Genomic DNA, 22,701 nt, shown 5'->3' with positions numbered 1-22,701 from the left:
TTTTGTCACATTGCGTTTAAGGAAATAAAACCAGATTTCTTACAACGCTTATTTAACCTTTGCATCTTTGCTCTGACCAACAGCACAGCAGCAGTTATGGCTAAAAGAACTAGACACCAAATACCCAAGAAAAAGTAACGTTTTATTTTGTCAGGTGACCGTCAGCGGTCACCAGGTTGGTTGGTACACTTAAAGTTGTGATACATTTATAACTGTGTGCACGTTTTGTTTTGGTTTGACTAAATATGTAGTTGATGAAAGGGTGAAAAAGATCATTACAACACCTGAGTGACAGCACGAGTGTGATGTTACGTCTTTATGCCATCTTAATGATAAAGTGCAGTAAATCCGTTCAGCCGAGAAGCAAGAGGAGGACAGATTTACTGTGCAGGCTCAATGGAGGAGGGTGTAAACAGGGTGAACAAGGCGTGGTGGATATGCAACCATGGTGGGACGTTCAGGGACGTGGGAAAGGCTGGCATGCAATTTTAGTTCACTTTTACATACAGTACAACCAAATGGTCCAACGTGAAATAATTACACCAGTATGAATTTTCCTGAATACATTTCAGCTAAATTAAGAAGAAAACTATGACAGATCTGAGATCAGTTACAAAACATTTTCAAAGTACAAAACATGCATATACACACATTTCCCACCTCTTCCAATTCTAGAAACTAAGGAAATTGATGTGATTTTCTATATTAAACACATTAGATTGTGCTTGGTAATCTATGTTTCTGAAAACTATAAAAAAAAAAGTCCGGTTTGATGTAGACAAGGCAACGGCGTGCACTTTAAACGTTTACACAGACCTTTTTGGAGAGCTTTCACATGATGACAAAAAAGGAGTTGCCCTGCATATTCACACACACAAACACACATCAACCTTCAGAGAGATCCACACTGAGTAACTTCTAGTCGCATCACTGGTTAATGTTCCCATGACTGGAAGCAGAATGATGGTAACAACATATCAACAGATCAGATAAAGAAAAGTTTTTTTTTTAGCGTTTGAAAATTTAAAAAGCTATTTAGTGAATTTGAAAACTGAACCTGAAACTAACTTACTAAAAAGGTTAAGGGACGAAAGAAAGAAAAGCACTTATAAAATGTGTAAAACAACTGCAATCAAAAACAAGGTACCATGACAGAGTATATGACCTAAGGTTCTCAAACTAAAGACACCATTAATTCTGCCCGTGTTTTAAGTGCATGGCTTTGTAACAAATGGCTAAATAAATGGAGATGAAGTAGACATGCAGAGAAGTGATATTTGTTTAAGACATGATCACATTATTTAAATTCATGGTCATTCACTTAATATGGAACTATAGCTCTGTAAGAGTACATTTGGCACTATGTCAACACTGGAGTAATTCATACAAAAATACATATATTGACTTTGACAGTGCATTGTCTATAACTGACAGTATAATTTGAACCATATTCTGATGAACGTTAGAAAAATATGGTACAAAATAATCTGCATCTACTACAATACATGCAAACATATTGCACAAACACAGAAGGGGTGAAATGGTGAAAGTGCAACATCTGCTGTACATATTAATGAGACTGACTGTACGTCAAGTGTTATTTAAAAGAACCAAACTCCACAGACATTCTTTGTTTTGGGGGTATCATTAAACCAATCACTAAGCTGCAGCCATTACTGCTATTTGAGACTAAAAGGACCCCAGAGTGCACAAACACTCACCATTTCCATGTAATGGACATCCAACACTGAACCATACTGAAATCAACCATCAATGTAGAGATACAAATTAAATGTCAGGTGGTACAGAGTAGTATTTCTAGTCTGTATGGGCTTTGGTCTCTAAATGCAGCTACCTCCACAGAATAAAATAATGACCACTCTAGTTTTAACTCGTATTCATTCTTTCTAGAGTAGGCTGCAGCTACCAAAAGGATTTTTAGTCTTCTTGGTGCGTTGCTTATTAGGTCGTAAGGTGATAACTTCTCTGCCGTTGCTGGAGCTCTGGTTGCACACATTACTACTTGTGGTATTAAAAACACCTTGGGAAAAGCACAATGCAAGTTATGTTACGGTACTGAAGAAAACGTAGGACGAAGAGTGACGTGCAGAAAGACCGCTCACCTATTTTATTGCTTGTTGAATGGACTACCTCTGTCTCCTCAGCTGTTTGCTGTTTGAGTCGCAGAAGGTACTTCTCTGCCAAATACTTAAAGACTAAAACAATACCAGCAGGAATGTTAGGAATGCTAACCATTTCATTTGCAACAGACCAGTTATCAACATTCTCACCTTCTGTGACATTAAGGTCCTCTTTTACTGAAGCCCGATAAAACCTCAGCTTGAGCCTTTTCGCCAAAGCTTCCGCCTCTTCGCTGCAAGTAAAATGCACATTTTTCAGTTTTATGTAGTGCTTCAATTAAAATAATTATCAAGCAGTTACATGCTGCCAGAAGATTTATTGTTCTAATTAAACTATTACTTTTTTACGACGGTCTCTTCCAGGAGGTCAATTTTGTTCTGTACTAAAACTGTGGGAATGTCTCCAACCTCTGCCTCCACCTTCTCCCTCCAGCTGTCAATAGCCTGAAATGATTCTCTGTCAGTGGTGGAGAAGACTAGTACACATGCCTGGGCACCTGGAATGCAAAGAAACGCCCCAAATTACACAATTAGACAAGATTCAGAACAGGCTCACTGAAGGTTAACATTTTAAACACGCTTGCAGTGCTGTGTGCTAAAGAATGTACAGTAAACGTGAAAATGTGTGACAAATTAAAACTTGACCTTGGAGGTCAGCAGGGTCAGTGACCCAAAGCAGCAGTGTTAGATTTGTCACAGTGGTGGGGGTCTTACCACGGTAGTAGGCCTTGGTGATGGCGTCAAACTCTTCCTGTCCTGCAGTGTCCCACAGCATTAGTCGCACCTCTTCATCATTTACGCTGCAAGAAAGACCATAACAGCACCACGGTTTCATTTCATGTTACAAAGGCTCAGACAACGCGGTGCTACGGTGGTCACACAACAACAAGAGTGTCAATGCAACACTGAAAAGCTGCAGTGTATTATGAAACATACAGAGTCCTCCCAAAAATCTGGTTTAACGTTCATAGTATGAGAGAAGGTTCTTACAATATCTGCCTTTCCAGAAAGTCCACTCCGATGGTCTTTTTGTAGTCCTTCGTGAAGACGCCTTTGCAGTAACGCTGGATCATGCTGGACTTTCCAACAGCTCCGTTGCCGACAACGACCACCTTGATGGCCACTTCCATATCCTCTTCCAACATGGTGCCGGTATCTGACTGGTTTTCTCAGTAACACTAAGCTTCAGGTACCGGACACAAAAACACATACAACCTAAAAGATTTAAAATAAGCAAAACTATGATAAAATGGCACAAAACACATCAAAACCATTGACTTTCTAGAGCTTGCGTTGCTTTGGCATTTTCACTGCACCAGTTGTCATCATGAAATACACCAGTACAAAGACTTATCAATCTGGCGAGAGGCAGGGCACACAACAGCAGAATAAAAAATATATTGTCAATCATTTTTAGCAAGAATTGTGGGAAGATGATCAAATGAATAAATGTCAACAGTATCTAAACTCTATGAATGTACACAATGGTGGTATGTATGTTTAAATTAATGTGTGTGCTCAACTGAACCAGTAGATTGTGCAGTGTGTTTATTCTTCCATTAGCACTTAGAGCAGCAGACACCACATCACCACATAGCAACTGAGCCCTCAGCAGTTCTCTGTGTGTGTGGCTGCTAAGTGCAACTCTAAACAACATATTGCGGAAAAGCTGTTACCAGTGGACACTGACAACCTGCTGTGCTACTGTGGCGTCCAAGAGTCTGTCTGTATTTGTGTCATAATATTAAAAAAAAAAAAAAAAGAGATGAACAGATTTATAGCAGAACCATTCTTTCATCAAGCTCATCGTCCAACAAGTTATATAACAGCAGTTCTTTTATATCTATCACAGAATAACATAATTTAGAGAACAATTCAAAACAAAACATTATGGTTATATTGGTAATTGGCTCAGACACCTAGCAATGAATATTTTACCTTTATTTAATTAATCATGTTTGTAATATTCATCGCTTTTCCACTACAACATGCAAAGCAGAATTTAAATTTTTGTCAGCCAGGTGGTTAAACTTAATGTTCAGCTGAAAATGACTTCAGGTGAGACGCTGACAGACAACTATCTGAGCTCTAGTTCTCTGAAAGTATATTTTACATCTGGAGGCAAATCACTAAAATTATACTATACAGCGTTACAGCGTGCAGAGACATGTAGTAAGTGTTTTGCATGTAGACGTTAACTGCACCTCTCTATGAGACAGTGAGCCATCTTCATTGATACAGATAAAAAAATATATATAATAACAGCATAGATGGTGACTTCACAGTGGTTACTGCTGTCGTAATGTAACTTCAGCAACGTAGTTTGTATAAGCTCTGCTCAACGATGGCTTTAACAGTCTGCACCAGGCAGAAACTCTGGCCTTGGTCAACACAGGACCTGTTGAACAGCAAGTGGCGAGAGCCTCTTGAACTGCTGATGTGGTCCCGGTCGAGCCGAACGCAGCTGTGGAAGCACGAAAAACGACCATACCCGCAGGGTGACAGGACCTTACCTCAAGACAAGGGAGTCGCTCATCCAGTGTCCGCCAACATTACACAAGCTAACGGGTCAAAAATAGCCAAAACCACGTATCTCCAGTCCACGTCTCTCTGCCGTGAGGCAACGCAAGGCGCCAGTGACTCCGGAGCTAACGGTACTAGCTAACGCTAGCAGCACAGCGCCTCCCGCGGCACCTTTAACCGACACCTACTAAAACTCCGCGCTGAAGTTTAATTAGAGCCGGGATCTGAGTGTGAGCTCTCCGTTTAAAAATGCATTAGTGTCTGTCGGTGACCCGACGGTGCGTATGAGAGCGGCTAGCGGTCACAGGCGGCTGGCTAGCTCGCTAATGTTTGTTGCTAAGCAGCGGAGCCAAAGTCCACAATGCGAGCGAGGTAACGTGTTAGACGCGTCTGGACGGAGGAATCCTGGGAGCATTTGTAGTTCTAAAGTCACGACTCCCGATTTTAAACTCCTTGCTATGTGATTACTCAAAGACGCCTCCCCGATATTAATAATTCATATATAATTATCACGTGAATGATGATGATTATGTGCTTTATCTTAGTGGTTAAATGCTCAGACCACACACACAAAAAGTAAAGTACCAGCTTTATAATATTAATGACCAAGTAAGAGTTCAACATCGAAAGACAATACATAGCCTAAACCTTGAGTTTGTTGGTAAGTGTTTAGTCTTAGGCAAATCTATAGGTTTTAATTATATTTTAGCTTCATGACTGTAGACGTGATACAGTGTCACACTGATCTCGGACACTAGAGGGAAGCACATGCCAGTGTTAAAGTGATCAAATGAGGATCAATTACATACCAATCAGTTGGAGACTAATTTGGACGGAACCGAGTCCGAATGTTGTAAATGAGTTTTACCATTTCACATTTAGAATTTTATATTTGAAACATCTTTAAGCTAGATGAAGAAACAAATCAAATTTGCCCACGGAGTCAGTGTGGACACTGTTTCTTCCAGAAGTAAAACAAGCATTTTACCACAACTGAAGAATTACAAACGACTACACGTGATGTAGCTCCTTCATGTGTTTTAAGCTGAAATCTTTCCAAAGCGTTTGCCAAGAAAGAGCTGCCTTAGCGTTCCAATTAAGGGTCAGATGTGCTTCTTCTTGAAATTTCTTTTCTAGAAGTGGAGCTGAGAGAAAGCACGACAGACAGCGATTAGAAGTCTTCACCATCTGTTGGACGACTGCTTGATAATTATTTTACAGTGACAGTCTAGTGTTGCTTTGAAGGAACATACTTCAAAGGAAATTTTGGAAATTTGACCTCTTTCCCCATTTCTTCTGTTCAAACGCTTTTTATCCTTAAGATTAACTTAGCTGAAGCTATGAATGTCATATGGGGAGAATTTGTTGGTGGCACTCATCTGGAGCACTGACCTCTGCCCTTCACACTGACCTGGGCTTCTGATAAACTGTGGTCTATAAGTGTTCATGGTTGCAGAAAACAGTTTTTCCCTTAAAAAAAGATTGGTTTATTAATATTGTTTGTACATAGCAAACACTGTATAAGCAGCAGAGGACCGAATGTTGTCGTGCATGTCAGCATCTGTGTTTGGATGTGTGAATGTTGTGTGTTCAGCAGCGGGGAGGGAGAGCAGGCTCCATTTCTCCTTTGTTGGCTACACTCCAGTCCCATGAACGACTCTTCACTGGAAACCTGTAGGCTTGAACATTGCTCCAACTTGAAATTTCCTACTCAGCAATGGCAAAATAATAATATTAATAATAATAATAATAATAATAAAAAAATTAAAATATCCTTCCAAGTGCTCACACTCGCCGAAAGACAAGTGATAAATTAATCCAAATATTTGGATGGTGTTCATTTCATAAAAGGTAAACCAGTGAACCAGCATCTCCTTCCATTCAGCGAGGCTTACCGCACCCTTCGACAGCCTCAAAGGGCATCTGTAATATGATTCCTCCCTCCTCTACTCAACTGTCCCCGTGGGTAAACAGTTTAAAAGTGCCATAGATTTTGTCCTCCCACCCTAACCCATCCCACTTGTTTAAAAAAATCCTCCTCAATGCCTTTTCAGAGGTCTCTTAGCCAGTGAGAACAACAAATGTTTCAATAGTTACTTTAACTTTACAATATTGTTTTACAAGTTTTAAAGCCAATCCTATTCTTACAGTATGTACAGTCCCACCCCAATACATAAAGACACAACCCTATGCCTAATAGGTCCAGTTGTCCCTGTGAAATGATAATGTATTAGTTCCTCAGTTTAACTTCATGTGCCTTCAGCTGTAACGTCCACTTCTCCATGTCCACAGTTCCTTGATGCTTTTGCCAACAGCATGTACAGTAGTGCTTTAATTTGTAAACGTAGGAGCCACAGAGGAAGTTTCATTCACTCCTCATCTGTACAGACCTGAAACAGATGAGCGGCGACAGTGTAATGTGCAAACAAGCCACGACTAATCACTCATGTTATGTGATTATAGAAGTCCTTTGTCTGATAATAAACATCAGAGACAAACAAGGACGTGTCACCTTGACAAACGGGTGGTCTAGCAGCATGTTAGCTGTCCAGCGGCGTTTGGGTTCACTCTCCAAGCAATGGCAGAGGAAGTCCTTCCCCTCTGTACTCAGCTTCTCCGGGATGGGGGGTTTGTGACCCATGCCCACTTTGTACATGATCTGGAAGTTGTGCTCATACTCGTGCCACGGCCTCTGCAGGTCAAGATAAAAGAAAGAATATAAGTCATTTCCTTATTGTTGAACTAAAATCACGTTGGATGATTTTTTTTTTACTGAACCAAAATAATTGATTGGGCTGATCTGTAATGATTACTGCAGCACAACAAGAACCAAAGACTATCACCCAAGTATGTCATTCTTTCTCACACAACAATAAAAAAAAAGATGCAGCATAAAGACGACAAAAGGTGTGATTGAATGAAAATCTGTGGCATCTCTTCTTACCTTTCCCGTGACCATCTCTATGAGGACACAGCCCAAACTCCAGATGTCTGCTGCTCGGCCATGACCTTCACCTTTTGCTCTGGTAATAACTTCAGGTGCCATGTATGCTAGTTAAACAACAACAACAACAAAAAAACAAGAAGGAACTAGAAGTTATCAAAGTGATAAAACAAAAAAATTGCCAGGATACAGGAGAAATGCATTTACCAAACAAATATAGAAAACAACATCATATAATTATAAAAACATGCGGTGACTGTACATTAGTTGCAGAATATAGAATTGAAACACTGATACTAACACCAGGATTGATAAGTGCACTGAACGCCACAGTGACCTCTTGTGGTGGTGAGCAAACCCCAAAACATTCTATAACCAAGACAGAGTTTCTTACCAGCTGTTCCAAGTGTGCTGTTTACCTCCCCTGGCATGGTGTGAGTGTTGTTCCTTAACTTCACTGAACAGCCGAAATCACCAAGCTTAATCAGACCAGAAGATGTCAGAAAAATGTTGGCTCCTGATGAGGAAAGAAAAATCAGTTAGCAATGAAGAAATTAATGCTGAACGAGAATAAAAGAAAAATAAGAGATACGGACCCTTTATATCCCGGTGGACGATGCCGTGTTCATGCAGGACGTTGATGGCTGTAGTGATCTGTTTACTGTAGAGCCTGATCACGTGTTCCTGCAGCCCCAGTCTGGACACCTCCTCTAGAGTGCCCTCATCACAGTACTCCATAAAGATGTACATCTCCTCCTGCAGGTAGGTGCAGTAGCATTTAATCACCACTTCTAAATGCAGTGTGTGAAGCCTGAGGTGACATGAATGGCCTCTTACCCGATGGAGCTCGACTCCAAAGTATCGCACCAGATTTGGGTGTTTAATGCCTTCAAAGATTTTTAGCTCATCTGCCGTCTCCTTGATAGTTTTGTGATCATTTGGCTGAAATCGGATCTGGTTACAAAAATAGGGAAATGCGTGTTAGTATTACTGAAGGTCTTAGAATTATTTCTAATCACATCTTGCTGGAATTCATACCTCCTTCATGGCCATTAGTTCTCCAGTGTCAACATTGATGCAGGTGTACACCTTCCCATACTGGCCCTCACCTGTTGACATTTACACAAACATCCCATTACAAACTGCGTGTGTGTGTGTGTGTGTGTGTGTGTGTGTGTGTGTGTGTGTGTGTGTGTGTGTGTGTGTGTGTGTTAACCCAGACGGAAGAAAGTCATAAGGCAGGTAGCCATACCTATCTTGTTGCCCCTCTGCCACTTGAAGGTCACCTTCCTGAGCCCGACATGCATGACATTGTCAAAGGACTTGGGTGTGTGACACACTTGACCAATGATGTTGCGCTGCTTCATCATGGCATAGCGCTTTTCCTCAAACTTGCGGATAGAGCGATGGACGGCCTCCATGGGGCTCTGCCGTGCTGCTGTGTCTAAAACAAACCAGAGCAAAAGCAGTTATGGCAAACACCATATCTTACCATGTGGTGCAGTCCAGCTCTTTGAAACAAATAGTAAAAGTTCTGACCCTTAGATTGGTTGATAAATGTGCGGAACTCCCAGCTTTTACGTGCAGCAGTGTTAGGATCTCCCTTAGGATAGGAGGGCTCTGGAGGAAGATATCACAGGAGTTCCTCTAATTAGGCACATTCAAATTCACAAAGTAAATCAAAAGGGTGATCACTGAATGCACCCACCTTCCCTGTCCTCGGTGGGGCTGGAGTGGCGGCTCAGAGATTTAAAATTCAGCTCCGCTGCAACTGACGAGAGGCGGTCATTCTCATGGTAACTGGATCCTCTGCTAGAACACAGAAGAAAACAATGCAAAAGTGTAGACCAAAACACTTACTTGAGACTGACAGAGTCTGAGGGCTTCTTAATGGTCAAACTAAGGATCAATACTACCCTATACTATATACACTATACAATAATACAGGATACTCTTAATAAAATCAAGCAGTGAATGGTTACAGTACAGAGCGCTGCTTCCTAAAATGAGGCTCACTAACTTCCAAAAGGAAAGATCATATTCATCTGAAGACTTTTGTCTGGAAGATATTCCTGCATACACTATTAGGATTTCAATTTAACATCATGAAATAATAAAACTGAAGGATATGCATTAGACTATTATGCCTTTTAAAAATAGAGGACCAGCATGCATAAAAGTAATTCACGCTTGGATGTCAGCACCATTAAGCACATGTTGTGATTTAAAAAGCAGACAAAAAGTATGCCAGAAAATCTAATAGCACTGAATCACCACCAACAAAGCAAGACTGATGTTAATAGCGTTAAAAAGCAGAGCATCTTAGTCCACTCTGTCAGTGGGTAGAGGATGTTCTTGTTCTTTATTTTCACACCACACACATACACACAAACACTCACAGCCTCTTCACCACACCAAAAAGAAAGGTCAGTTTTCTGGTTTGGGGGACATTTTGTGGGACTTCTGAAAGCTACATGATCCGTCAGCCAGTATAAAAAAAACTTAATTTCACTGAAAGCTGTAGCAAGTGCAGATATTTACATTCCTAGAAGCATTATTCAATATTATACAAATTTGTTTTTGTATCTTCGGCTGTGATTTCTACAGTTTCTACCAGGCAACTTGGGGGGGACATGACTACCTGGTATCATTGGGGGTGCTGCCGGGTGCTTTGGTGTGGCTGTGGTCCCCCGGGCCCTGAGGGACGGGCCGAGGGCCGTTGGGGAACAGCTGGTTCCGGAGGTCGCAGGGGAGACTTCGAGAGCTGTGTGGTGAGAAAACACACTGAGGAGCTCAGCCGAGGGAGGTGAGGTGACTTGCATAGGATCTTTTGGGTATGTTGACATTGTGTGTGAGATGGGATGGATGGTTGTGGGACACGCACATACACACACACAAACTAACAAACTCACTTGGAATCACAGGCTTTTATAAAGAAACAACATGGAGTGTTCACGCACTACAGAGTAGAAACAAGGCATAAAGAGCAAAGGTTTTAAAGTACAAAGAGCCATGCAAGAAAACCTGTTGGCAACGTGGAGCGCTGTGCAGACTTGAACTGGTACCACCTACCTGAAACCTTCAGTGTTAGGGATGAACAGATTGGGATTAGGTGGGTCACTATGGCAGCGAGGCACCTTTACAGGGCGAGGGCTGTTCCTGGGAGCTGGAAAGAAAAATAACCTGCGCTTTATTTAGTAAAGATGGTGCACAATAAAACATCAAACCATCAGCAAGCGGCAAGAATTAAATGTGTCATAAATTAGAGCATGTTTCATGCACAACAGAAGATTGTTAGCTCTTGAAGGCTGCATGCGCGCACACACGCACGCACGCAGGCAGATTGTTATCTAACAGTGAAAGCTGCAGTACTGTTCAGCTCAATCTAAATCAAAGACAGACATCCTGCGACATTTAAAACAGTGCACAACCATCCTACTGCTTCTTTATTGCATCACCTCCGTATGTTAACTCAGAAAAAACATTGGCATCATTTTGCACAAGTTGTTTTTAAAACACTGTGTGCATTTAATTAAGTGAACATGCCTGTGACATTTTCCACTGGGCCAGGCTTTAGAAATCAAATTAGCCACAGTGAAATAATGCATAAAAAACAAAAGACCTATTTAGAAAACAGGCTTTTTAATGGAAAAAGTATTTCTTATATTATCACAGCTAGTTCTCTACTTGGGCACTAAGCAACATGGATTTGCTCAAAGTGAAGTGAGCCAAACTCACAGGCTTTGGGTCATAAGAGATTCTTTGTTACAGGCACAGTGGCAATGAAATAATGTAGCAGAGTGTAAACACTGAAACAAATCCTTAAGTCACAAACAGTCTCTTTCCCACAGAGGCATCTTACCAATATATAGGCCAGTGACTGGACTATGCGGTTTTCCAATCACATGCCCAATGCAATCATTCATCAAAGTTTGCAAACTCTGCAGACACAAGGGTAAATTCATATTCAGCAGATTATATTAACGTCATATTCTAAGCATGCTTGGTGTGCATTTTGTAGAAAACATCAAAGAGGAAGATGTGGTTGGTTTTACCAGGAAGTCCTCCTCTGGTAACGCTGAGATAAAGCCAGGTTCAATGGCCTGAAGAAAATCAAAACCTTGTGTTGCCCACCTGTAAATACAGCATGGTGACAATTCTGCAGTTTCGATATAGAAGTACAACATTAAGGTAAAGGTTTAAATTTAATACACAATTATGACTCCGTTCATTTATCTCAGATTTACCAATTTTGCTATGCTGCGCATGTCAAAGCTGTGATTAATTATAGGACAGATTTCAGTAGCATCATCCTTGAGGACATATTTTCTTGCAGGTTCTTGTGTAAAAACTGTGGGTTACTATTTTAATACAATACAAATCTCACACCTGACTCATTCTGATTGGTAAGTGTGCCTATTTTTGGCATGCCTCTGAAGTGTCATGCTACTCTTCAGTCTTATTGTATGAAGCATCCTAAAGGCTTCACTGGACTATCTGAGTTCAATGTTGCCATGGCAGCTTGTTACAGCTCAAAAAGTGAGCTCTGAACATAAATGTATTTCAATTAGGGCTAATGCACAGAAAATGAACACATTTGGCTGGTTACCGTTGCCAGATGCAACAAATGACTACAAATGTGTGAGTGTGCATTTTATCAAGGATAAAGTCCTACCTGGGCTTTGTGCCCCTGCCACTTTCACATTTGGTCAGGACATAGATCATCCATTTGCGGGCAAAAGCTATGTAGCTTTGCCCAATCCTCTGCCTGAACTCCCCTGACATCAGGCGAACCACCTCTTTGTGGTACTGCAAGACACCAGCACAGAGAGAGGCCACAGATTAATGTGTGTCACACATTTAGTAACTGCTGCACCACAAAGTTATCATTAGCCTTAAATTCAGAAGTGAACATGTGACTCATGCACTCAAGCCCTGACCAGGGAAAAAAATCCAAGCTAAGGAAGGACAGTATCACAATCAAAGCTTGGGCTTGTGTTGCAGTTCACAGCTCCCAAACCTTGCACACTCTCACCTCGAATGCAAAATTGTAGCCCTGTATCATAGCCTCCCTGTAGTACTGATGCCGAGTGGCTGACTCAGACTCCTCCACCTCTGGCTCAAACTCTGTGGTGAACATGCGCTCTACTTGGTCAATGGCACTGCTGATTTTGATGCATAGCTGGAGTGCCTCATTCTGTGATTGGAGAAAAAAAAGAAAACATGTTTCATTGTCGAACAGTTTTCTGAAGAAAACCACTAATTCAGAGATAGCGATATTTCACTGATAATTACTTGTAGCTATCAGTTAATGAAATTCCCAGTGACAAGAAGCAGTTTTAACGAGTTACAATTATAGTGAGTATTTATGCAAGTACCTTCAGCTCCTCCAGAGCGATTGCAATAAGAGGCTGACTAGAGGTCTGCTCCCGGCTCAGACTGAGCACATCTTCCATGGACTGCTGGAAGGCTTTCCTCTGGGTCACCAGATGAGCAGACTGCATCACTATCAAAAGCATATTCTCCACCTGAAAACAAATTAGTCCAGAGGGAGTCGTCTCAATTCAAGGCGAGCACACCTACAGAACATGAATTTAAAAACTTCACATACCTTCATGGCCCTTAAAGTGTCAACGGTTTCCATTTGAGGGATCAGTGTGAGCAGCTCTCCATCCCACTGAGCCCAGTCAGAATCAGTAGCTGTGTCCCCAGCGCCATGTTTACTCATGAGCAGGTAGGCCTCATCGTCAGGAAGCTCATCTGGTTCTTTGGAGCAGTCTTTGCCTGCAGCGGCATTGAGGAGCTGGAGAATGAGGGCCCGTTGGTCCATCAACCCACAGGGGACAAAGACCTGCAGCTCTTCCAAGCCTGGAATCTGAACCTGGATGTAAAAGAAGCAGGTCAAAGAGTGTATAAATGTCCTGAAGACAAAAGGGCAAGGTGGAGACAATCAAAGCTGAAAAGACGTCAAACCTTGACATAGTTTCTCTTTTTCAGTGCCTCCAACAGACAAGTCACCCCATTCGTAATACTGAAGTGTGCTGCAACTTCTAAGTCCTGAGGAAAGGGTTCAAAGAGTGTGACAGGAAGCACAGTAACCGTTTCTTTAGTGCACGGTAAAACAGGGTCATAGATAACTGCAATGTCAGAGATGTGGTGGGGTTTTTTTCACATCTGCTTCTTACTTTGCGAAGCATTTTGGCAAAGCCCAGAGCCTTGGATGCTCGCTCTCTGGCCTCATGGAACAGCTCTTTAAGTGACCGACTGGTCTCGATAACGGATCGCCTGGAAGAATCAATTCAATTCAGTTAGACTGAGGATTAAAAAAATAAATAAATAAAAAAAAAGACTTCTAAACATTTAGACGCCTTACCTGAACTCATCCGAGGCTGTGCTGTCATCTGCGGCACATTCCCGGAATTCATTACCACTTTTTTGAAGGCCAGAATCAAGAAACTCTCCAGTGGATTTGAGCAGCATCCCAGCAATGTCACTGCAGCACGCAGAATGGATAGTTTTATAAAAATGTATTCATTAATGCATTAGAAGCTTATGAGAGATTGATTGAAAATAATAAGAAAACATTGAAATTGACATATTGTAGATTGACCACAGCCACTCACCAAAAGAGTTTCCCAGACTGGGCTTCCCCTCCACGAATGTAAGGAGTAATAACCTTGGTGAAGTGCCACTCCTCCTCTAACAAGTTCTTTAAGCTGTGAGAGGCCTGAGGCAGCTGCTGCAACATCTGGATCCAACTGTGCATGTAGTCAAAGTAAACCTGAGAATGCAGGGGTAGATGAGTTATCTGGGAATTAAAATCACTAACTATAAGCCGATGTGGAAGAAACAAAGGGATTCTTACCATCAGCATCTTGTGAAGGTCCTCTTCAAACTCATCAATATTAGAATTTGTCTGCAAGCCCTGAGCGTCAGTCACCACACCGAGCAGCATGAACTGATAATACTGCTTCATCAGAAGACCCCCTTTAAGAACCTCCTTACACTCACGCACCAACTGCAGAGCACAAACACAGTGTAAGAACACAGAACGCCTTTTACATAAGACATAACTGGCAGCCTCAAACTCGAGCTTGCCTGTTTGATACTGAGCAGTGAAGGCTCCCCCGCCGGTCTCTGTTCAAGTCTCAGTTTAAGGCATTCGTGAATGACGTTGAGTAGGACTCTGCACAGAACAAGGAATGCCGGCTGGAAAGATGGGAGGTCCATGTCCAGCAGGTCTTTCCAGGAAACCTGGTCTGCTCCCAGCTCGGGGTGGGCCTCGCGGCTGGGCAGGTGTCTCGACAGCTCTGGCAGGTAATCGCTGTACAGCATGGGGTCAGGAAAGTCTGCGAACTGCAGGGGAACAGTAGATTACAAATCAGGACATAAATCACTTGTTATATATAAACGACTCAGCAATAATAATAATAATAATAATAATAATAATGTCAGTAAGATGTTTTTTGTTCCTCTGCAAATCATTTCAACAGGTGAGATGAAATGTTAATCATCCCATGTGTAGTTTGACCAATGATTAGCTCACCTCCATTGTGGATGTGTGGCGGAGCAATGCCGCTCTGGACCTCTGAAGTGAGCGGTCCATCAGTTTGTGCAGTCTGAGGATAAGTTTCCGCAGGCCCATCTGTTTTAGAGCTTTATCCACAAATGGTCTGTAGATGGATGTGGGGCAGAACACCCCCCCTCCCGCAGAGGCTTCTGCACTTCCTGCAGCAGCAGTGGGGAGAAACTCGTCCTCCGACAACAACCGGGCATATTTAGGAGTCAGTGTGGGAGACAGATCTTCCTCTGCTACATGTCCCGACTCCCCCTCCTCTGCATCTCTGTCCTCTCCTTCGCTTTCAGCCGTGCAAGTGGCTGTGGAGTCATTCTCCTCGTCTTCGTTGTCCTCTCCCTCACTGCCACGGGAGCAACGTGGTGAAGGGATCTCAAAGACTGGCCACCCAATACGGGACAAGTCATGCAGGCCCAGGACAGTGGCCATGACTCGCAGCTTCTGGTTGAGGTCTTGGGTGATATTAAGCCACAAGCAGAGCGCCTGCACCCTGCCCTGGAAGTCTCGTGCTGCATACTTTTCATAGTCCTTCTGCAGTGCCTGTAAAGAAGGGTACAAAGCTTCCACATACTCCAGCATCTCCATAACCCACTTAACCTGTTCAAATGCCACTCGCTGGCGCTGACGAGGTTCCTTGCAATCATAGCCACATGCAAGAGACTCCGTTTCACTCATTGTGGTTGAAGGCCAGGCACTGAAGCCACAGTGGTTGGTCTCTGCTACAGCCGGCTCCTTCTCCTCTCCACAGAGTAGATCTGGGACACGCTGAGAGTCTGTCTGGATTGTTTGAGGCCCTGAACACTGGGCCCCGCTTAGGCTATCATAGTTCACCTTAAAGTGCAGCACCTCATTGATGATGTCAGGGATGGCCTGGCGGGCAGTGAAAAGAAAAAGGTCCTGGTCACTGGTGGAGCGCCGGGCATGCCACGCCTGCAGCTCCAACCAAATGACCTCAGTGTTGTGTCCCATGAAGGCACTGTTCTCCAGGCCTCTCTGCTCCTTCTCCTTCCTCTTGGAGGACATAGACGTGAGCTTAAGCAGCAGACGCAGAGTCTCAAAGAACTTGAGGCGGTCTGCCGGACAGTCTGTCCTAGAGGTCTGGCGGTGGGTTCGGACCATATGGGGAATAGATACAGGAAGTTTAGAGCTTAAGCTCAAGTAATGCTTCCTGTGATCCATGTTCATTGGAACAAAAGAGCTCGACTTTGACAGTGGATCCAGGACAAAGGAGCCTTCGAACGCCTTCTTGTGGTCTCTTTCTGTGGAGCGCAGCGTGGCCCTTTGCTTCTTGCCGTGCCTGGAGCCATGCTCCTCAGGAGTCTCCACTGGCCTGGGACCCTCTCTCTGGACAGAAGGGCTAAGTTCTGCTGTAATCAACACAGAAAAGGCACACTCTAAATTTGCACAGTGCATATAAAATGCTTTTCATTTCAAAAGCATCCATTTATAATGAAATATTTAAAGATTTACCCTTGTGGGGAGACCGACCAGTACTTTTTGCCTGACTGTTCCTTTGATGTTTGCCAGACATGCGTTTCATCTGACGGGAAGAGTATGGAGGTGATGTGCCATATACAGCTTCATCATCCTCGCTGGGAGAGTCCCAATTTTCATCCATCTCAGAGTTCTCTTGGGATGCATCTTCCCCTGACGTGGCCTGGCTACAAACATATGGTGGGGGTGGGAGGGGGGGGGGTGGGTCGGCATTAAAAACAGAAGAAATGGGCTGATATTGATGGGGCGTCATTTGCTGGAAATAATGTTAACAGCAGGCCTGTGCTTGGATTATGAAATGATTACATAATCAATCAAACCACAAGAAAAATTGCACACACAGGGTCAAAATGTACTGGGTGGTTTGTACCCATTACAGAGGGTGTGTGCCAAACCTTTAGTAATGGCAAAGCAAACAGCTTGTTGACTGAATGTCTGCTGCTACTGTACCTACAGCAGACTGGCTTGTCTGGTCCTTTGGAGCCTGACTGGCTGCCTCCCCAATGTACAGCGGCAACTCTCTGCGTGACCACAGCAACCCAAACTCGGGATAATAAGATGCTTGCTCTATTGGCACCCTCTCTAAGTAAACATAATGGCTCAACCAGAAAGGGAGGAATAGTAACCTTCATTAACTCTATCCGCTAAGTCATCAACCATGCTGCAAGTCAAGATGTCACGGAGCGCTGACACTCACTCATCTGCAGTGTGTAGAACCAGACCGAACGCAAACACAGACTGCAAAACAGCAAATCACATTTATGCAATTGCACTAAATCTTAAGCAAGCGTGTTAATGTGATCACCACTGGTTGCTTAGTGGCATTCTGATTCAGAAAATCAGATAATTGAAGTCGTAAGCGGAAAACATACACATACACAAACTTCGACAAAAATGAAACGCTGTAATCACTTCCTTCTGGCAAGTAGGAAAAAAACTGAAAAGAAAACCGAGAGGACAAGCGGCACACCTTTCCAAATAACAATGTCGCAGCTTTGTTCCCTAATGCCTTTTAGAGGGGTTTTTAATAGGATTAGAGAGAAAGGGCAGAAGGTCTGGCCCTGCCAATAAAAACAAAAGCAGAAAGGAAAAGGGCATGAAAACGGGTGAAGTGCGTGTTGGTCTCCATGTGCACCTCTATCAATCATCTGACTGAATAACATTCCCCACACGTGCCTGTGGCATTCCCCCTTATACACACACACTTTTATCTACGTGTGTGTGTGGGGGTGGGGGGGCTTCCTTGGGCTTTTCAGGATGAACAGAAAGGCAGAACAGAGGGTCTAGACTTCTATTACCCATCTGTCCCCTCTTCAGAGTCTGTCTGCACACTGAACCACCAACCCAACCCACCAACTCCCTCACACACTCCCCCGGGAATAGCTGTGGAACTGAATGCAACACAGAAAGACAGCTGCTGCAAACCTGCAACATTTAATTCAATAACCTTTTACATGCAGGACCCCATGGAATAATTTCCTTTGTGATGAACAATTGGGCGACTTGATTTCCAATTAATAACTCACATTTGCTGATTTTTGAAAGAAAAAATGACAGACATATCTGCAGAACACACTGTGAGTGTTTCATTTGCATGTGCAATAGAAAATGAGTTGGTTGCATTAATGAGTGACTCACTAGAATGCATTTTATTAGCACTTGAAGGGAACAGTCAGTGAAACTTTCTGATCTGTGAATATAGCCATGATGTTAAGAGTTCTGAAAGTACTTGGTAAACTTGCACATGCTCTAGGAAAAAGTTAAATTCCATTAGAGTTTCGAGAGCGTCCCCAAAATTTAATGGCGACTCTTGCAAATTATACGCATTGTGGATGAATATGAAATAAATATCACTTGTTGTCGTTGAACCACGGATGTATCATACAGTAAGTGACGACTCCTCACCAAAGCAGCGACAGCCAGGCTTTTACGGAAAGTATTTCTAAAAGTCTTTATTTTGAAATACACATATTCATTAGATGCTCATTTACATTGAGCGTCTTTTGTTTTTTTCTAATGCCATTCATAAAAAAAATGGCCTCAGATAATGGAAGACGTGTATCATTCAACCATGAGGGTATTGTAAGGACAAACTGTGAAGAGGCTTGTTCAGTACATGACAAGTGACCCTTTTAGTAGGAAGGCACGACATGGAACAGTGGGCGATCCTGTATTGTTACTGTCATTTGTGCAACTGTGCAAGGAAACTAAACACGCAGCAGGAAACTAGATGAAGGGAATACAATTAAATGCCATCAGTCTCTTGTTGCATTCTTCTTGTGTACTATTACGCAGTTAGAAATATATGCATGCATGCAAAGGTGTGTAGTGTCTGAAGACAAAATTAGAACATGAATGCAAGGAGACGGGATCAGGTTTTCAAAATACACTTCCTTATACTAAACAGCATGACTAAATCACTCTGGAATGACAGCAGGACCAGTGACGTGATCGCCGAGAGTTGTTTGTCCGGTTGCCACGATACACTTCTAGCACAGATTGTGCCGCTACAGAAAAGGCAGCACAAATTTCAGAATTGTGGGTGTCCTTCGCAAACCTACTTGCAGGTGGCGGAGAAAAAGTCACTGGCCTTCATGCCCTGCAGTTAAACCAGATTTGCACTATGGTCTACAAGCTGTCCCTTCCTAGCTGCCACAAGTGAATTATCACTGCAGATGGTGTCTGGCTGCTCTCAATGGCTCATCTGATGGCTCATTGGGGCTCTAATAAAGGCCTGTGGAATGCTGGAGCCTCGAGGCAGAAACACTGAGTGCATAATAAAAAGCACAAAATCAGGACTCTTCTGTATAGAGGCTGAAGCAGTTATAGGAAGGGCTGCAGCATTAGAGGGGCCTGACCTTTGACACCACCCTTCCACACCATTGTCCAGGGAAGGCGAGTACTATTGTATAGTGGTGACACGTGGCCTGTGAGGCCCACAGCTGCATAACACAGCTGTTTAGTGGGCACACTTGCACAAAATGTCCAAACTAAATTTTTTTTAAAAAGTAAAAAGGAGCAGGTCGGAATTTTCTAAGCACACTTTCTACTAATCAGGTCACACTGGCACATACAGTACCGATGCCTTTCAGCTATGCATTCTCCAGAATGCATACCACAGTACGCATAGACATGTACCCTACAGTAAGCATGTCTGATCTGCAGCAATCCCCTGATCCCAGAGCTGATCCACTGAAAAGAATTTGTGCCATAGCCTGAAAGAATTCAACAGAATTCGACAGTGAACAAAACATACTTGACCCCACCCTTCTGTGGAACAGAATGACACTGCCAGGAATGGACCTCCCAACCTCCCCTACATGCAACTGTGCAAGGCATACCGCGCATGCATAACAAAGGAGCCTGTTGCAGCAAGCGTCCAGAGTTAATGCAAACTGCTCTTTCTTTCAGATAATGGGAAGCTGAAAATCCATGCATGTTTCGAACACTGCTTTGCTTTACTTTCCACTGGCCTTTACATGACTTTGCACTGACACAGCCTTTATTGTGCCCATGGAAGCTGCCGTCACCCACAGCCTCTCACAGGGCCTAAATGTATCTAAATGGAGACGCTGCTGGCAGACTGTGGGCTGCAGGCTGAGGTAAATTGCATAATGACATGTTTTTCACCTTATGCCCCTTGCATCATGAGTGCAGAGCAGGCAGCTGCGCGCTCCTCCTTTAAAATGTAAACTGAAACCTCAGGGTTAAAAGCAACAACTTTTCCTTTTGCAGTTATGCATCTTTTAAATGTCAAAACGGATACAGGAGCATCGTAGCCTTAGACACTTACACTATCCTGCTTGGCCCTCTGTATTATTTATGGGCCCACATGATCATACTTCTGCAGCATGCCACTAATGTCAATTTCCACAGTTGCACAAGGTACAATTCCATTTATTTAAAAATAACTAACGCGTGAAAGTGACAGAATGTGAGAGATGCATTACTTTCATTGAAGCAGGTGTGCGCAGAGACTAGATGCATTCAGGGAATGCTGGAGGACGGTCCATCTGCATCCTACAGCCTGTGCTACTGGCAAATGAAGGCAATAATGAGTCCCTACCCACAAGCGTCTCTGGGGCTCCAGGCAGCTATCCGCTGAGCATAATACGCCACATCCTGAAATCTCTGGAATGTCTCTGAGCCGCAATGTCTTTAAACTGACTGAGAAATTATTGACAAAGGACCTCTATACTTGCAACAATAGCGAAAGCCTTCAATTGCCAACAAAGCATGCTATGCCTCTGTCTTAAAATAGTCTGGCTATGCTCACGTTTGGTGTGTATAAGTGTATATGCTTAGAGGTGTATAAAGAATGTGTGTGCTTCAAAGACTAAAGTGATGATTTGCATATTGTGCATAGTTAATTAAATCTAATAATGGAGATCGGCACAAGCTCTAACCTTTTTATTCTTCTGGATACAAGCATTTAACTCTTAAATGTTTGTGAGCCTGTGAATCTAGAAACAGCATCTCTGGCAAATAGTAAAATAGTGAACCGCATGTTTTTCAGTTTACTTTAGGAGTACGTTACCTTTCACCCCAAACTTTATGCGCACACTATATAAGGTCACCAAATCGTCAAAAACATGACAAAAGCACCTGATTTCTTCATGTTAGTCTGTGACAGGCAATGACTCAGTACCTTTCTTTGTGCAACAATGTCAGGCTGCAATAACATGAACATGGCCCCTATTGCACAATCACAGGGGCTGTTTGTATGTCCACTACAGGCCGAGCGGCCACACGAGCGCAGGGGAACAACAACTAGCTCGTGTTCGGTCATTAAAGCGGCGCGACTTGCTCAAAACCAGGATTCACTCCAGGCGACGGGGCCGATGTGATGAAGGCTCTAAGACAAACAGCTCGCTGCACGCGCACGCGAGGAGGGGAGGGGAAGACACAACAGCAGATTCCTGAGGGTCTGTCGCCACCGGTCAGGGGCAAACAGTGCGCATTTCAGACAGGAGATGCGCACGAGGCGAAAGGATGACACGCAAAAAAAAAAAACATCTCGCCATAGTCTCTTTGTATGCATTCTTCCCGAGATTGCAGAAACGTGCCGTCATCTGATCAACGCGCTCGCATGCAGTCCTGTTACACATTCCATAAAGAAAATCACTCACAAAGTGCAAGACAAATGCTGAACAAAACCACGCGCACAATAGAAAGCGTAACCGCACGGAGCCACCGGTCGATGTCATGAATCAGCAGAAGAGCGAGGGACAACAGCAACAGGAGCGCCAAGGATTAACAATAACAGTGGAGCAACATGCTAACTGGAAGCCGCGAAGTTTGTGCCTCGGCGTCGCCGCGGTGACATGCACGAGCTGGCAGCGGCGAATAAATAACAACACGCTTCCAAGTTCCCCGCGCGAGCCCGCACCGCACCTCTAACCCGGCTTCTGCCCGCTCACGCGCTCCTAGTTAACTTAAGGCTGAACAATAAACTGACAGGCGGCGGCTAACGGCAGATGTTAGCTAGCCTGTGGCTCTCTACATGTTGCACACTTACAGAGGCGCCCACGTTACCTTATCGCGCCGCGAGCATTTTTCTCTCCGTCCCCGGGAAACCGAGAATCAGCTCGGCGGCGCCGACGCTCGACGAGGCGCGGCGGAAAATGTTGCTCGAAAAAGTTTGCAACTTGCAAATACACTAACTGCACGGGTATCATTATTTGGCAGGAAGTCCGCGTCCGAAGGATGCGCAAGCGCTGCCATAGAGCCGACTGCAGTGTCACGTTCAGCGCCCTATTTGGCAAGCGCGCCGTCCTGATGGTGTAGTGTCTGTTCAACAATTTCGCATACCTGCTGGTCTCGTTGCGATCCGGAGGCTCCATAGCAAAGCGGTGGCTTCTTCTTCCTAGCCGTGCATGGGCTAAACCATGTCTAGTCGATATCAGAAGGAGTTTGCACCGTGAAATCTTTGCAGGCGAGGCGGATTGTTGTCTTTCTGGAGCACTTTCTACCCGCCGGCACAGTCGACTCTCGCTGGTGCGTATGCCGTCGCCATCTTTCCA

The 22,701-nt window shown here is 43.6% G+C and overlaps 2 protein-coding genes across 10 annotated transcripts; both read right to left on the bottom strand.

Annotated features, from left to right (window-relative positions):
- Positions 1-129: 129 nt before the first annotated feature.
- On the bottom strand, positions 130-5,071 carry rab23 (RAB23, member RAS oncogene family). Of its 2 annotated transcripts, none has more exons than XM_029126910.3 (7): positions 4,655-5,071; positions 3,132-3,356; positions 2,856-2,941; positions 2,482-2,638; positions 2,292-2,374; positions 2,124-2,216; positions 130-2,041 (listed from the first exon to the last, which is right to left on the bottom strand). In XM_029126910.3, exons 2-7 carry the CDS (start codon positions 3,284-3,286, stop codon positions 1,908-1,910), a joined length of 708 nt encoding a protein of 235 aa, XP_028982743.1. In that variant the 5' UTR covers positions 3,287-3,356; positions 4,655-5,071; the 3' UTR covers positions 130-1,907. The 2 variants fall into 2 exon arrangements, with proteins under 2 accessions (XP_028982743.1, XP_028982742.1); XM_029126909.3 differs by having other exon boundaries at positions 3,132-3,324.
- Positions 5,072-5,241: 170 nt separating this feature from the next.
- On the bottom strand, positions 5,242-22,700 carry map3k4 (mitogen-activated protein kinase kinase kinase 4). 8 transcript variants are annotated; one of them, XM_029175968.3, is made up of 27 exons: positions 22,490-22,700; positions 16,655-16,845; positions 15,155-16,548; positions 14,707-14,964; positions 14,474-14,626; positions 14,232-14,389; positions 13,982-14,101; positions 13,794-13,893; positions 13,582-13,665; positions 13,220-13,489; positions 12,987-13,136; positions 12,644-12,805; positions 12,284-12,417; positions 11,664-11,742; positions 11,471-11,549; positions 10,681-10,774; positions 10,250-10,372; positions 9,317-9,417; positions 9,148-9,228; positions 8,861-9,052; positions 8,647-8,717; positions 8,446-8,562; positions 8,205-8,364; positions 8,003-8,125; positions 7,609-7,715; positions 7,177-7,356; positions 5,242-7,054 (listed from the first exon to the last, which is right to left on the bottom strand). In XM_029175968.3, the coding sequence occupies exons 1-27, from the start codon at positions 22,519-22,521 to the stop codon at positions 7,034-7,036; spliced, it is 4,734 nt and encodes a 1,577-aa protein (XP_029031801.1). In that variant the 5' UTR covers positions 22,522-22,700; the 3' UTR covers positions 5,242-7,033. The 8 variants fall into 8 exon arrangements, with proteins under 8 accessions (XP_029031801.1, XP_029031799.1, XP_029031800.1 ...); XM_029175966.3 differs by having other exon boundaries at positions 9,317-9,420; positions 15,155-16,551; positions 22,490-22,699; XM_029175967.3 differs by having other exon boundaries at positions 15,155-16,551; positions 22,490-22,699.
- Between the last annotated feature and the right edge of the window lies 1 nt (position 22,701).

The sequence above is a fragment of the Betta splendens genome, chromosome 15 (genome assembly GCF_900634795.4).
Source record: "Betta splendens chromosome 15, fBetSpl5.4, whole genome shotgun sequence".
Classification (NCBI taxonomy): Eukaryota; Metazoa; Chordata; class Actinopteri; order Anabantiformes; family Osphronemidae; genus Betta; species Betta splendens.
This window is presented reverse-complemented; position numbering and strand designations above follow the sequence as displayed.

Bases quoted from the DNA above. Each gene is read 5' to 3' on its own strand.
- rab23 (XM_029126910.3), bottom strand. From the start codon at position 3,286: ATGTTGGAAGAGGATATGGAAGTGGCCATCAAGGTGGTCGTTGTCGGC. The intron at 2,217-2,291 runs GTGAGAATGTTG...GTATTGTTTTAG, and splicing joins GGACCTTAATGTCACAGAAG to TCTTTAAGTATTTGGCAGAG. The intron at 2,042-2,123 runs GTGAGCGGTCTT...GCTTTTCCCAAG, and splicing joins TTCAACAAGCAATAAAATAG to GTGTTTTTAATACCACAAGT.
- map3k4 (XM_029175962.3), bottom strand. From the start codon at position 22,356: ATGATACCCGTGCAGTTAGTGTATTTGCAAGTTGCAAACTTTTTCGAG. The intron at 14,390-14,473 runs GTAAGAATCCCT...CTGCATTCTCAG, and splicing joins ACCTTCACAAGATGCTGATG to GTTTACTTTGACTACATGCA. The intron at 14,102-14,231 runs GTGAGTGGCTGT...TGCGTGCTGCAG, and splicing joins CAGTCTGGGAAACTCTTTTG to TGACATTGCTGGGATGCTGC.